The sequence below is a fragment of the Somniosus microcephalus genome, chromosome 1 (genome assembly GCF_052327205.1).
Source record: "Somniosus microcephalus isolate GS21.2 chromosome 1, FLI_Smic_1.0, whole genome shotgun sequence".
Taxonomy (NCBI): Eukaryota; Metazoa; Chordata; class Chondrichthyes; order Squaliformes; family Somniosidae; genus Somniosus; species Somniosus microcephalus.
Window position 1 is genome coordinate 381,408,317 of NC_140987.1, and position 16,072 is coordinate 381,424,388.

Here is a 16,072-nt window from a genome sequence, read left to right on the forward strand (position 1 = left end):
ATTGCAGCCCTCTCCCAAAATGATGACAGTGTGACTACATTAATATCAAATCACAATGTCCCATGTCCTGTACATTTAAATGGGAAACATAATGCTTCCACTTTAAAAGTAGAGATTGTAGACCAAAAGTAATTTCAGTTTTGCTACTTGGTATAGATTTTCTGGGCTCCATACATAGGATTACATAGGATATACGGCACAGAAACAGGCCATTCGGCCCAACCAGTCAATGCCGACGTTTATGCTCCACTCGAGCCTCCTCCCGTCTTTCCTCATCTAAATCTATCAGCATAACCCTCTATTCCCTTCTTCCTCATGTTTGTCCAGCCTCCCCTTAAATGTATCTATACTATTCGCTTCAACCACTCCTTGTGGTAGCGAGTTCCACATTCTCACCAGTCTTTGGGTAAAGAGGTTTCTTCTGAATTCCCTATTGGATTTCTTGGTGACTATCTTATATTGATGGCCTCTAGTGGAAGTGGAAACATTCTCTCTGTATCCACTCTATCAAAACCTTTCATAATTTTAAAGACCTCTATTAGGTCACCCCTCAGCCTTCTTTTTTCAAGAGAAAAAGAGACCCAGCCTGTTCATCCTTTCCTGATAGGTATACCTTCGCATTTCTGGTATCATCTTTGTAAATCTTCTCTGCATGCTCTCCAGTGCCTCTATATCCTTTTTATAATATGGCGACCAGAACTGCACACAGAACTTGAAGTGTGGTCTAACCAAGGTTTGATACAGGTTTAGCCTAACTTCCCTACTTTTCAATTCTATCCCTCTAAAAATAAACCCTAGTGCTTGGTTTGCTTTTTTTATGGCCTTGCGTCGCAACCTTTAATGATTTGTGTATTTGTACTCCTAGATCCCTTTGTTCCTCTACCCCACCTAGACTCGCACCCTCCAAATGATAAGTGACCTCCCTATTCTTCCTACCAAAATGTAATATCTCATTCATCTGTGTTGAACTTCATTTGCCAATTATATGCCCATTCTGCAAGTTTATTAATGTCCTCCTGTAACTTGTTGCAGTCCTCCTCAGTATTGATTATCCCCAATTTGGTGTCATCTGCAAATTTAGAAATTGTATTTTTGATTCCCAAGTCTAAATCGTTAATGTAAATTGTGAACAGCAGTGGTCCCAGCACTGATCCTTGTGGAACACCACTACCCACCTTCTGCCACTGTGAATAGCTACCCTTTACTCCTACTCTCTGCTTTCTGTCCTGAAGCCAGCCAGCAATCTATTCTGCTACTTGTCCCTTGACTCCACCTTCTCTGACCTTGTTCACAAGTCTATTATGGGGTACCTTATTGAAGGCCTTTTGAAAATCCAGATAAATGACATCCACTGCATTACCCTTGTCTGCTCTCTCTGTTACCTCTTCAAAAAAATCAATAAGGTTGGTCAAGCAAGACTTCCACTTTTGAAATCCATGTTGACTATTCATCATTATATATTTGGTTTCTAGATGTAAAAACATACTGCTTCTTTTTAGAACAAACTTGACATTCTATTAAAAATCACAGAATGATCCAGCCTACTCTCCTAATTCTGGAAAAATGATGTTATCAGATCATGGGATCTTGGCAGGTAGAAGATAACTCTAATTTCAAGAGCAGACTAGCTCTGTCCCAAAGCATGACTACACAATTGAATCTCTTTTAAAGTTTTTTTTGTCAAATTTTGTTTGAGAACGCTCCTGTGACATGCCTTGGACGTTTTACTACATTAAAGGAGCTATATAAATTCAAGTAGTTGTTTTCTCTGGAAAAATGCAGCATCAGCATATTAATACACCAATGAACTTAGCCACTGAGTGTGGTGGGGAAAAAGTTTGATCTTCGCCATGTTATTATGGGGAAGTACTGAAGGCAGACCAGGAAATTCTCCATAGGACCATTAAGGAAAACCGGAAGTACAGTCATCCTCAAGTGCCTCTTTTAAACATTTGAGAACAACTTTTCTCTCAAATGCAGGAGATGGATATCCTGATTTAATTTTACCTCCCTCAGATTACCATACCCAGACTTGAAAAACCCACTTCCTTAAGGAAGCCTGGATGCCAATGTCCAGAACTTAGATTTTAAAATCAATAATAGTGAGTCTAACCAGGGCTGACTTGGGGTTTCTACCTTTAGGAATATAGGAACAGGAGTAGGCCATTTAGCTTCTCGAGCCTATTCCATCATTCAATGAGATCATGGCTGATCCTAACTCCATATACCCGCATTTCCCCCATAACCCTTAATGGCCCAGAAATTCGGGTCGGGGGCTTCCCGCGGGTGCAAGCCCCCGACCTGCACTTCCGGTTTTCCTTAATGGTCCTATGGAGAATTTCCTGCGCTAGATAAGTGCAGGTCGGGGGCTTGCACCCGCGGGAAGCCCCCGACCCGAATTTCAGTTTGATCAAATCACCCCATAATCTTCTAAATTCCAGGGAATACAACCCTAGTTTATTTAATCTCGCCTCGTAATTTAACCCATGGAGTCTGGGTATCATTCTAGTAAATCTACGCTGCACTCCCTCCAAGGCCAATATATTCTTCCTAAGGTGTGGTGCCAAGAACTGAATACAGTACTCCAGGTGTGGTCTAACCGGGCGTTGTATAGCTGTAACATGACTTCTAACCCCTTGTATTCTAATCCTCTAAGGCCAGCATGTCATTAGCTTTGTGATTATTTTTTGTACCAGTCTATGACATTTTAATGATCTATGTACATGGACCCCCAAGTCTCTTTGGCCCTCCACTGCTTCTAGCTTTTCGCCATGTAGAAAGTACTCTGATCTATCCTTTTTAGGTCCAAAGTGGATGGCCTCACACTTGCCTATATTGAAATCCATTTGCCACAGTTTTGCCCATTCACTTAATCTATTAATATCTCTTTGTAATTTTATGCTTCCATCTACACTGTTGCAGAAAACTGTCCTGAACACACAAAGAATTCGCTACCTTTCTAACATGAGCTCGTCTGCTTATCCCAATTTAATGAGAGTATGCCCTTCTCACCTCGGATCGTGCTAAGTATCTGTTCAATCCGCTGGGGATCATTCTGATCAGTCCTGCAGCTTCGGGTGATTTCCAGTACATAATCAGGCCCATATTCTGTAAAATACTATGAAGTCAATTGGGTTAGTAATGGCATTGAAAAGTCTGCAGCTATGTTAAGCTTCTCTTGGATTTTATTTTTAAATGTCATTTCCAAGGAAAATGGTTTTGCAATTAGAATTCCTTCTTTGAACTCAATATTATTTTGGTTAATGGGGTGGGAGAGGATGAAAGGAGATGCAAATAACTGTCATTTAAAATTAGCTATATTTAAGAAGCCATACGTGTTTAAGCTTTCTTACATTAGCGTCAAGAGACAGTCTTGCAGCTGGAAACTTTCCCCAACCATCCCCCAACTCAAGTTTTGCAACAATACAAAAGATACAAGGACCTCAATGCTCCCGGGCCAACCCTCTCTTCATCCCTTCTTCTCTGTTACCCTCCCTCTCTCCGCTGAAGATCTCTGATGCATATATATAGCAGTTGCCTTGGTTATTGACTCAGTTGGAAAGATGATCAAATTATATCATTATTTGAAGTCTGTTCAGCCTGGAACTGGAAAAAAGACTTCAGCCAGTACTGCTTATAATTAGTGTCCAGGATTCTGTTCCTCTCAGGAAAAGTCAAGTTGCTGAGTTTTCTCAACTCCCCAGATATTCAGTGATCACACGTTTCAACCTAAATCAACAGGTTTAGACGGTTTATATACAGAGCAACAAAGACCTAGGAATAAGTTATAGATTGTAATCTAATCAAATCACAATTAGTTTTTGTATGGAATAATAGATACCTGGAAGAGAGTTGCAGGCTTGAATCTAAATCGAGGGGTATATCTAAATCTAGGGATATATATATGGAATCTAATTCAGCTATAAGGATCAAGTTAAGCAGTTTATAACTATTGCCTGAACACACAGTACAATCTTGAGCTCACTCCTTGGTACCTTATATGATTTACATTTTGTATGAGGAAGGACAGTCTTTACCTAGGTATGTCTATTTCTGCCCCAGCAGCAGCTATAAGTTACAACACCAATTGCTAATACTTGGAAGTGCAATGATATTTACACGAGCAGGTTCCTAACTAGAGATACACCTGAACTTGTGGAAGTAGTTTCAATATAAACAAGCTCTGGAATACTACTTCCTAGGGCTTACATTGCCCATAGTTCATACAGCCTCTGCAGCACTTCCCAACACTGGGTACTCTGACCAAGGCTTTACTGTGGAAAAGCGACCTCTCATCTAAATCAATTATTTCCGTCTACATGGAACAATCCAAGCTCATTATTCTGTGCAGCAGGATTTGCAAGGGCAATTGCCTGTAAATTCTGCAGTACAATGTCATCTGAAGTAATTGCAGGAAGTGCCAACCCAGTTACACTGTCTGAGTGTTGATAAATAATTAAGTAACTCGAGGCTCCATACAAGCGGAACCAATTATAGTCAGGACAATGGAGCTGTAAACCCAACCAGAGATTAGTCGCGCAGAGTTCAAGCTGCACTGCCTCACCCAGTCACTGTTCTCAGTCATTTTCAACGAGAAAGGCATCTGCAAAGGAAGCCAGTAATTCTCGCTGTGGTTAGAGCACCAGATTCCCATCCTAGGTAGAAGAGTTCTAATCTCAGTCTAAATTGACAGAATGATCCATGTAAAGTATGAACTCTCAACACTGGTGACTCGATTATAATCCCAGCCTCCGACATTCAAAACTGTCTGTGCTTTGGCCGAGTTGTTAGATAGAGAGTCCCCTGTGCCAAGATGATCACTGGCCCTGACAGCAGTGGTGAAGCAGTCCAGAGCTCAGACCATCTGATCTACCTGCCTGAAAGGGCAAGTTGAGAGACATGAAGGCAAAAGAAGTAAACAAATGGTAAATCACAAAGTTTTTCCAAACTGCTTACTTTTTTCCAGAGATGGGGTCTGATGTCTAACAAAAAGCTGTAATCTCTCTGCAAGTGTGTCACAAGGATTTAAAAAAGAAATTTCTGGAGGATACTGCATCTTTTCAACCTTTTTTTCCCCCTTAAAACTTATCTAACCATTAGAAAGGTTAACTGCAAGGATTGAGACACGAAGCAATAACATGGCACAATGAAACCTCCTCATCTCAGTTACCAGTAGCTGGAGTACCAGAGACCAGAGAGCCGGCATCCAATGGTGTACTCAAGGAATAGAATATGAAGGGAAAAAAGGGCAAATTAAAAAAAAAAGAACTACAGTTCACATATCTATGAAATCACCTTAGATAACTAAGAAAAAAATTCTGAAAGTAGCAAAAATCTGTGTGTTTCTCTACACTTCGTGCAAGAACGATTGCAAATAAAGAATTTAATTCAAACTGGCGCTGTGTGAACAGATAGCCCTAATCTGCACACACAAACTTAATTACCAGAGGAAGTGTCAGTTCCTTCAGTGCAGGCAATGACGTAAATTATCCATGGGAATGGAGCAGTCAATTTCCTTCTCAGAGCTCAAACAGCAGTTAGTTACTAAAAATATAAACTTTGCCCATGGTTAAGTATTCTTAGCTTAAAGTGTATTCATAATAAATGTAAATGATTAACCACTTGATTTCAGCAACAATTTCGTCACTCTGATGTGCCTCAAACCCTGCTGGACCACTATTTCTGCTGGAAATGAAACTCGGACCATCGACGTTCTCTTCCATGGGGATTGAGAGACCAAATATTCAGCTCCAAAATTTCCATTTCAGGTCATTCCACATTTCTCACTCTTGCTTTTCAGCCTCCGGACTACAATCGCAATCTTTCTTCCCCAACTTTAAAAGGATAATTTGTGGCAGTTAAGAATTTCTTTCTGCCAACCCTGCTGCTTTTGTAAAAATGTATTTTCTCTCCCAATTGAGTCTCTTGACACGTACACTACTCACAGACTAGGAGGGTCAGCAACCTGCTCTCAGGCATCTGCCAAATTCTGCTCTGAAACCAGTTGGTGAAAGACACAGAAATATACTGGTATGAGTAGTTCCCCAAAGCCTTTCCACCATCTCTACAAGGCACAAGTAAGGAGTGTGATGGAATACTCTCCACTTGCCTGGATGAGTGCAGCTCCAACAACACTCAAGAAGCTCGATACCATCCAGGACAAAGCAGCCCACTTGATTGGCACCCCGTCCACCACCTTAAACATTCACTCCCTCCACCACTGGCATACCGTGGCTGCAGTGTGTACCACCTACAAGATGCACTGCAGCAACTCGCCAAGGCTTCTTCGGCAGCACCTCCCAAACCCGCAACCTCTTCCACCTAGAAGGACATGGGCAGCGGGTGCACGGGAACACCACCGCCTCCAAGTTCCCCTCCAAGTCACATACCATCCTGACTTAGAAGTATATCGCCGATCCTTCATCGTCACTGAGTCAAAATCCTGGAACTCCCTCCCTAACAGCACTATGGGAGTACCTTCACTAGACGGACTGCAGCGGTTCACCACCACCTTCTCAAGGACAATTAGGGATGGGCAATAAATGCTGGCCTTGCCAGCGACGCCCACATCCCATGAGCGAATATAAAAAAATGACTGCTTCCCTCATCGTTGGTAGTCCTTGGCTACCACTTAACACCTTCCCATAGTAACACGTCGAAGATCATTAATACAGCATGGAGGAAACAAACCCTAGTCCCATAACTTCGCGACTACAGTGACGCTCCAACATGCTGCACTGCCTCAACACTGTTGTATTCTTCCCCGCCTTTGCAGTTGTTATGTTACACAGGCAAAAATCTATTCATCGACTTCAAATGAACAACTACCTTGCACCAAGAAGAAATAAAAAACTCAAATTGTTTAAATCACCATATGACAGTTGGCATAGCAACCCAGGCTGTTTGAGATTCCAGGAATTGTTCTCTCCAATAGAACAAACAGAGCATCTCCCTGCTGACAGAGTTCAAAGAAATCTTATACTCGCTGCGTAACTCACAAAAGATCACCATCAGCTCAAATGAGACAACTGATATCCCATCGCTACCGCTCTCGATCCATTTCCAGTGGACTAACTCAGAGTGCATTTGCTATGATGTTTACATTAATGTGTTAAAAGAGCACAGTAGAAATCTGTACCCTGTACTGTAGGATACTGATTGGTAGTTAAAACACTGTATTGCAGGATACTGAATGTCAATTAGGACCTACAATTCTCTTTCTCCTCTGCCCCACTCCCCACTCTCCAGACATACCAAGGCTACTTAGTCTGCTTGAATAATTTTAAAACTGCATTTCCAGATATCTCTGCCTGCACTTGCATCTTCCTAGGAACACTGATGTCCATGTGCATCCAATAAAAAACAGCCTTGCTTGAAGCAAAACTGTCACCTCTAAAATCTTCTGAATTCTGTGAACTTAAATTAGTTTTGTGTGCCTGATTGTCTGAACCAGTTTTCAATTCCTACTTTATATTTCTCTACTTTCAATCTTTCAGCTGGGGAATGGGAAAAGTCTGAGCTCTATCTTGTAGTCAGGCAGCTGGGTGATGCGCAACAGTGGCCTTGGTAATCACTCTCTCCTGGATGTACTTAGACACTCTTCTCTCTACCCTCCAAAAAGAGATGCAGAACTTAATGAGCGAGGAATTGGTGTCATACATGTTTCTTTACGTTTAACCCACTACAGGACCATGCTGCCCAAAAAATTGGTTGTATAAAAATTGTCAAGATTTGGGCTACTTCCCAATACTTTTTTTTGTGCTATTTGCAAAACTCAGCTTCCACAGAGACGTTCACACTCCCAAACTTGATCTTCTGCATGGAATATCTGCGATCGCAGGTCACCGGGTGAAGAATGAACCCATCTACCATTGGGATAAGCAATGGAAATAGTAAAGGATGCCATCACACACTTCTGATTTCTTCAAATCTGTGGAAAAACACCATATGGGCAGACTGTGTAGCTCAGGCTAAACAGCTAAATTTAATTTATGGCAAGTAAAATTATACAGAAGCAAAAATAATAAATCAGCAGATAAACATCAACAAGTAAAGCACTTAGCTTTACACCATCTGTTCCTTTAAACAATAAAAGTTCTGAAAGCTTGGCAGTTCTCCAGTAATTTTTGAACACGAGTTTGAGATGAAAAGTTTTACGAGAAATTAGCCCCAACACATAGCAATACAGCAAAGCAGGAAAAATTAAGAACATGGGGGCATGCCTGGTTATATGTCTTCCTTCTCTTTGAGGTCCAAGTTGGCACAATGACAGACAAGAAAATATCCTTCAAAGCTGACTCACTTCAAATTACATGACTGACTGGAGACAAAGGATCCCACAGATGTAAACAATCTCAATATACAAAACCCGAGCACATACAATTTGACTTAACTAGATTCCAGACAGAGGTGCCCATGTCATTTGGCCTATAAGCTCTCAAGCTAAGACTGAGGACCGTTTTATTTTTAAAATATACAACAGCCACGGCTTCTCTTTTTATCCACCAATGGCCTGGGCGAAGCTACAAATTATTCTAAAAAAATACAGAATTTGTTTTAAATTGAGGCTGGAGGGGTTGCAGGATCAATCACACCAGTTGCTTAAAAATGTTCACACATATGTGTGAGGCAGAACAACCTGGAGTGCTAACCTGAGATCTGCTTCATATGTGTTAAAAGTTTTAGTTAATTACTTCCATCGGCAATGAAATGTACAGCAATTAATAAAGTAGTATGGAACAGAGGCAGTTATGCCAGCAAAGAAGGAAACAAGGGTAAATGTTCTAACTATTCAAAAAAAATTACATTTAGGACAAGTCAACATTCAAAACTGATATAGTTAGGAATGCAAAAGCAACTTCTTCCTTTTTCCTCCCAGTTGAGGAATATTACATGGAATTGGAAAGACGATTAACCTAAAAAAAACAAGAAAGATACCTAAAAATGCAGAATAAAAACCTGCCTCATAGGGAAAACACAACATGCTGCTCGTCAGAAGTTGTGTTGCTGTGAACTGTTTACTGCACGTTCTGAATATTTAACCCCAGTATTTGGAAGCTGAAACTTGACCTTCAGTCTTACACATAGGTGATTGTTGACAGAACATTCTTTCATGAATATGAAAGATCAAGATCAACAGCACTTAGGATACACAACTAAACGGTGGTCATTATCATGTCAGCAATGGTGGAATGTTCCATTTATTGCAGGGGCAATTGAACTGTATTAAAAACAATAAGCAATTGGGAAAGATTTGCTACACTGATGGAAGGTAAAGTTTTCCCTAATATCAATGGAATACAAGATCATAAGTTGGGGTGTCCAACTGTGGTACTAGGGTCACCTGTGGCCCCAGGCCCTGGTAATCTGGCCCTTAAAGCCCAGGCAACTAAGTCCTTTTTTGCATTTATATTTCTTATTCACTGGTTTGTCCTGCTTGAATTTTATGGGCTTTAAGATTTGGAAAGCACTGCTATCTTAATGATGGATAAATCCTAAATCAGAGCACCAAGATCTATTAATATCAGCAACTTGAGATAAATGCAAATGTGTCTCTTCCCCCACTCCCAAAGACCCCAAGGCACACACCTATAAGGCCCACACATGCAAACACTCGGACACCCCTGCTATAGAAACTACAACCCAACTGAACAATACAATTCTGAAAACAGTCTTGCATCTGTCACACAACTTCACATCTACTTCAATCAGAATGCTTTAAAATGCTCTGGTAACGTTTGTACATATTCTGTAAAATGGTTTGAAGATGTTATATTATTGACAGGTTCAGATGACATTCTTAAATCAACCAGTTCTGCTCTTGTGGCTTGTGATGTCATTTGATCCCTGTCACCGTCACCTCGGTTTCAATTATTAAGGTAGCAGAACTATAACATGTAGTGATAAATTCTTTGGCCTAGAAATTCGATAAGGCCTGGAAACAGGTGGTGACACCGCAGGGCGAGATTTGCTCGCGTCCGTAAAAAAAAAAAATTGCAGGCAGCACGTTATTTTGGTGCTGCCTGCTGATCTGAATGATTTCAGCGCACAGCCGAGCGACGGACAGGAAGCCCAATGTCACGTCCCTTATAGCGAGGTTGCCTTTTCTTAAAGCAAGGCTATCATTATAGAAAGCAGTCTCGAGCCCTTAAAGGGGAACTGCCATCTGAAAAAAAATTCAATTCAAAAATAGGCAGTCTCTAGCCCCTTAAAGCTCAACTGCTTCTGGAAAAAAAAAATCATTTCAAACTAGGCAGTCTTCAGCTCTTAAAGCTGAAATGCCTTCTGCATATAAAAAATGGTAAATGTGCTTCAGCACCAACACAAATGGCTCAACAGGCCGGAGAAAGGGCACCCAGGGTCTCGAATGCAGTGCTCCAACTTTGTGCAGGGGGGTCAACACTGAAAGAGGTCCTCTACCCACTGGGGGCCAGGAGGCCCTCCAGAAAGAAGGATGTGGGACCAGATCGGCGAGGCGGTCACTGCCAGCAGTGTCGTCCCCCCCCCACCTGGGTCCAGTGCCAAAGAAGTTTCATGACCTCAGACAAGTGGTCAAGGTCAGTGAATGCATCTTCAAAAGCCATCCTCTCCTGCCAACTGCACCACTAGCCTCAATGCACGACACCGCTCCCCCCATCACTCACCTACCAACAATCTCTACCAAACACGAGGCACACCTCACATTCCTAGCTTCACCTCACCCCCTTGTGGGAGACAGTGCTGGCCATTCTTGGCAGAGGTATGGCTGTGCCCTTGGCCAGTGGCGGGGCTGAAAGGATACAAGATTCTGGTATCCTCATACATTATCCTCCTTCTCACATCCCACCCATCCCACAATATCTTCTGATGTACAGTCACTAAGGGAATGCACAAGTGTGATTAATTGATTTTTTGATGTAATATTGCATGCATATATGGATGAAGTTGGATTGGAAAGTTTGCTTTGTGGTGGCTTTTATTTTAACATTGTGGCCAAGAGGACGCTGCGATGGTCAGTAACAAGAGGGAAGGGAAGATGTGGGACAAATGTTGAAAGGGGAATTGGAGTTGTGGTCACTGGTACGAGATGATTCAATCCCAGATATCCAGGCCAGAAAGGGGTTGTCTGAGTCGTATCCTTCCTTCCTCTGCTGCTCCTTCCTCTTCTCTCTGCAAGCAGCTTGTCCCCTTTGCTGCCTCTGCTTCATCTCCATGTGCCCTCCTGTGAGCAAGTGGTCTTCTCAGAGGCCTTCTTTTAACATCCAAAGCATTGCGAGCATCCAGCAGCACTCCCTGCTCACTTTAACAATTTTTTTAATGTATTGCACCAAGCCACTACTTCAATAAAATATCAAAACACTCCAAAAGCTGAAATTGAAACTTAGCTGAAAGATGTGTGTGTCCCTTTAAGAAGCGATGAAAGCGTCTCTGCAGTACGCACGTTCTTCCGTGCGTGGTTAGACATAAGGCGTAGGAGCAGGAGTAGGTCATTTGGCCACTTGAGCCTGCTCCGCCATTCAATAAGACCATGGCTGATCTGATCTTGGCCTCAACTACACTTGCCTGTCCGCTCCCCATAACCCTCGACTCCCTTACCATTCACAAATTTGTCTATCTCCACCTTAAATATATTCAATGACCCAGCCTCCACAGCTCTCTGGGAAAGAGAATTCCAAAGATTCACGACCCTCTGTACAGTTGTAACAGGACTTCCCTACTTTTATACTCCATTCCCTTTGCAATAAAGGCCAACATTCTATTTGCCTTCCTAATTACTTGCTGTACCTGCATGCTAACTTTTTGTGATTCGTGTACAAGGACCCCCAGATCCTTCTGTACCTCAGCATTTTGTAATTTCTCCCCATTTAAATAATACTGTAATTTGCTTTTTTATTTTTCCTACCAAAGTGGATAACCTCGTGTTTTCCCACATTATACTCCATCTGCCAGATTTTTGCCCACTCGCTTAGCCTATCTATATCCCTTTGGAGATTCTTTGTGTCCGCCACACAATTTGCTTTCCCACCTATTTTTGTATCATCAGCAAATTTGGCCACATTACACTCGGTCCCTTCATCCAAGTCATTAATATAGATTGTAAATAGTTGAGGCCCCAGCACTGATCCCTGCGGCACCTCACTAGTTACAGTTTGCCAACCTGAAAATGACCCATTTATCCCGACTCTCTGTTTTCTGTTAGTTAGCCAATCCTCTATCCATGCTAATATATTACCCCCAACCCCATGAGCTCTTAACTTGTGCAGTATCCTTTAATGTGGCACCTTATCGAATGCCTTCTGAAAATCCAAGTACACGACATCTATTGGTTCCCCTTTATCCACCCTGCTCGTTACATACTCAAAGAACTCCAGCAAATTTGTCAAACATGATTTCCCTTTCATAAAACCATGCTGACTCTGCTTGACTATATTATGATTTTCTAAAGGAGAGGGCGTTATGGCGTGCAGCGACTCCAAAATCGCAGTCGTGCTTCAAATCGGACGTTGCACGCTGATTGACGTCATGATCTACACATTTGTATTGGAGAGGCGAGCGTTGGCAATCTCTCCAAAATGGCGTGTCCCATGCCAGAAGCGGGCGGAAGCGAGGCAGCTGCCATTTTTTCCAAGAAAAATGGTCGGTGCTAAGGTAGGGAATTTCCTTGCCACAGAATCAGTTGTGGCAAAGATGCACCCTCTAAACCAAGATGTTCCACTTAAGGCAAACTATGTACCAAAAGAGAAGATTCTCGCTGAAGGGGCAGCAGCCCTGCTCAGTCCACGAAGAAACAAGGACATTTTTTCTTTAGCAAAAAACAGAAAATTGTAATATAAGCATAAAATTGTGCTTGCACGGAATCAATGTACCAGCAATGACAGCAAATACGCAATGTTTGAAAAGGATTATGCAATCTGCACAATATCACCGATATCCAAAATAAAGTAAAAAGAAATATTGAAGGTCTAAAAGGTTGTAGAAAGCCTAAAGGGGCCTCTCAGTAATTATTAGAGAATGGCCATGCACTTTGTTTATGAATCAAACAGTTACAGCTTATTTCAGTTCAGAACAAGCCTGTCATTCTGGGGAAAATGGAGAGACAGTGCGTTATTGTTGTGCTGCCACTTGACTACAAAACCTTATTCAGAGTAAAAGTCCCAGGTTTGATTAGTTGGAGTGACTCAGCAGATAGCAAGAAAAAGAAGCCTGTTGCAGCCTTACCTCGTGATCAGGAATCTCTGAGGACAGTGTTTTTCCAAGGATAATGCCAGTCAAGTATGTCCAGCATCGGGCTGTGTTAGCATGGTTATAGCCCCCTGTCTCCACCAGAAAAAGCAAACCACACAGAAATAATTTATTAGACAAGGAGGCCAGAAGGCACAGTGACCAGATTATTTATTGATGTCCCATTTTAATACTATTGTGCTGCACTGTTATATTTTCAAATAGGAGACCTTTGAAGTCACGGCGATTGATGGTTTGAGAAAAATATAAATTATTTCACTTTTCCTTCTTCCTCTACCCTTTAACATAGTTTTTCCCGAGTTGGCACAATGCATTTGATCCTCAGTATGTGGGCCATGCAGTAGCACCTGTCCTTTTCTAGATCCTTAACACCAGTGTGACTCACTAACATTGAGGAGTACCACAATGTCAAGCAGCAAATTGCTTGAGGGCCTCTCAATAATGGTCCAGTACATGGTTAGAATGTGGGTCTGTGTCTGCTGTTCCTTACACAATGGGCTCCTGATTTCAATTATGTCACTGAGGGCAACTGCTGAGTTGAGACCAAGCAACTCCCTACAAAAAGGAGAAAAAAGTCTGAGTTTTAATAGACTGCTTTCATTTTCTGTATGGATTGTGGAATCCATCGCCAAACTCTCCTGCTAACTGTTAGAGGAGGGAAAAGGTCACTCTGGCAACCTCTTTTACATACCTCCAGTTACAATTGGCACTCTTACCCATCCTTTCAGCTGGAGGTATGGTTTGCAGTGCACAGAAGATCTAAAGGAAGGGAAAGTATGAAATATCATAAAAAAAGGAATTTACCATATACAAGGAGAGAACTGGAAACTGCACAGTGAGTATCACTGGGACTGCTCCACATATAGAAACACAGATGATACAACATTGGACTATATTCAAAAACACAGAATAATACTACTGGTAAATATAAACAGAGAAGTTCAGAGTTTACACAGCCAAGTCAAGTTTCAGTAACAGCTTTTAAAATTATGTTTGAAAAGAATTTCTCCCATTCCCATCTCTATTTTTTTTTAATGACACACATCACACATCAGTCCAAGCGATGGTCAGACACCCTGCAACTAAGGTCTCTACCAGTGCTGCTTTGTAACCAACTGCTATGAAGTGCCTCATCACAGCCTCGGATCATGGCCTACTACAATGTGATATTTCCATTTCCCATGTCAACTTCTTGAGCTAAATCAACAATCTAGTGCCAATCTGGGCAGTTGGTGCTGTAGCACACGCCCATTACAATCTGAGCTGAAACTGCACAGGTTCATTTTATGGAGGATACTTACAGCAAACAGAGAAGGTAGGGTTTCATTCCATCAGTCTGGGATGGCTTTGAACTCAGATTCCAGAAGTAAATGGTAGGTTACATACTGTGACAGTCTTTTTCCAATCCCTCCCTTTCAAAACCATTTATTTAATTTAACTGTGATTGGATCATAGATGAACTCAAATCCTCCCCTCACCTGACACCCATATATGCAGACTTCCAGGAGATATCACTGCTAGGAATAAGGAGTGGGAGCCCTAGCTCCCTTACTTCCCTAACTCAAGGATAGTGACCAAAATTGCTGGACCCCCACCACTGCTCCAACTAAAATCAGTTAATTCAGTACAGACCAGGAATGGATCCTGGGCCTCCCTGGTCAGTATGCTTCAGTACCACACCACGTGATGCATTTACTTACACAATTACGAAGGAGCTCTTGCTTTAAAAAAAACCTCCTAAATGCAAAGCTATGTTAAATTGTTTTTAAAACATACAGCAATAGACTACTTTTTACAGCCAATTTGCAACTGGCCAATACACTCATTACTTTTCTATTTGCAGTTATCAATCACCTCTGTATTTATTAAAGAACGTGTTGCAACAAAAGACAGATGGACTCACCTCCTCCCAAGACCAGAGTTGGGAGCTCCCAGTTCAGAATGTAACGCAGGCACTTTCCCATTCCCACTGGTGTCATATTAAAGGAGCACATCGGGTCTCCAGCAATAGTGTCTGCTCCTAGCTGGCAGACCACTGCTTCAGGATTGAATGATGCATACACCTCTTTCAACACACTAGGGAGGAAACAAAATCAGTAAATAGATATTACTGGCCAACAGATATTTACTGCGGTTGGCATCCCAGGATCACCGTATTCGGTGATTTCCTCATCATCAGTCCTACTTCACAAGGATGCATAGGGATGGGCAATAAATGCTGGCCTTGCCAGCGACGCCCACTTCCCGAGAATGCATTAAAAAAAGGTTAGTCTAACACCAAGGCTATTCCTTATTGACTCAGTACTTATCCATCATATGCCATCTTCCATGCAATCAAGAGGGAGGTATGCAAGCCTGTTCCAGTCATCCACCATTTGACTCTTGAATTCGCTGATAGGAAGCTTCATGAGAGCATCCCAAGAAGATTTTCCCCCTCATGCAATTTCCTTCAGGGAAATGACCTTCTAATGGCATGAAGACAGATAACTCTCCAGTAGGGGAATAGTAGGGACAATCCCATGTCCTCCAGCTCCATGATGCTGTATCTTGGCAAATGAATCTCAGTTGTATAACTCTCATGCAAGCTATTCCCCATAAAAATCTCCAGTGTTCAACTGCCTGAACACACAAGCTGCACGAACACCTCAACATTGCATATCAATCCAAAAAGATCTATTCAGAGTCACAACTCAGCTTCATATGCCACTTCTCCAGCCCCTCTTACACTGTGTTACCATGTGGAATGCTACACCTTCTTTGCAAACATTTGAACACAATATCAAACATAACTTAGCGAACCATGGTTGCTAGAATGCATTTTGTGCCTTGCCTGTTGGTTCACTCCTACATT

At 42.0% G+C, this 16,072-nt stretch overlaps 1 protein-coding gene across 6 annotated transcripts in view; it reads right to left on the bottom strand.

The window, feature by feature from the left end:
* The window catches only part of hdac8 (histone deacetylase 8), a 105,171-nt gene that overhangs the window by 4,999 nt on the left and 84,100 nt on the right, over positions 1-16,072 (bottom strand). For 4 of the 6 annotated variants that reach the window (XM_085996192.1, XM_085996189.1, XM_085996196.1 and 1 more), the window contains 3 exons: positions 15,125-15,297; positions 13,198-13,292; positions 3,013-3,118 (listed from right to left, as the gene is read on the bottom strand). In XM_085996192.1, coding sequence (XP_085852318.1) covers positions 3,013-3,118; positions 13,198-13,292; positions 15,125-15,297 — 374 coding nt within the window. Of the gene's footprint in view, positions 1-3,012; positions 7,931-13,197; positions 13,297-15,124; positions 15,298-16,072 lie in introns of all 6 variants that reach the window. The other 2 variants (XR_015079423.1, XR_015079424.1) reach the window with 2 other exon arrangements.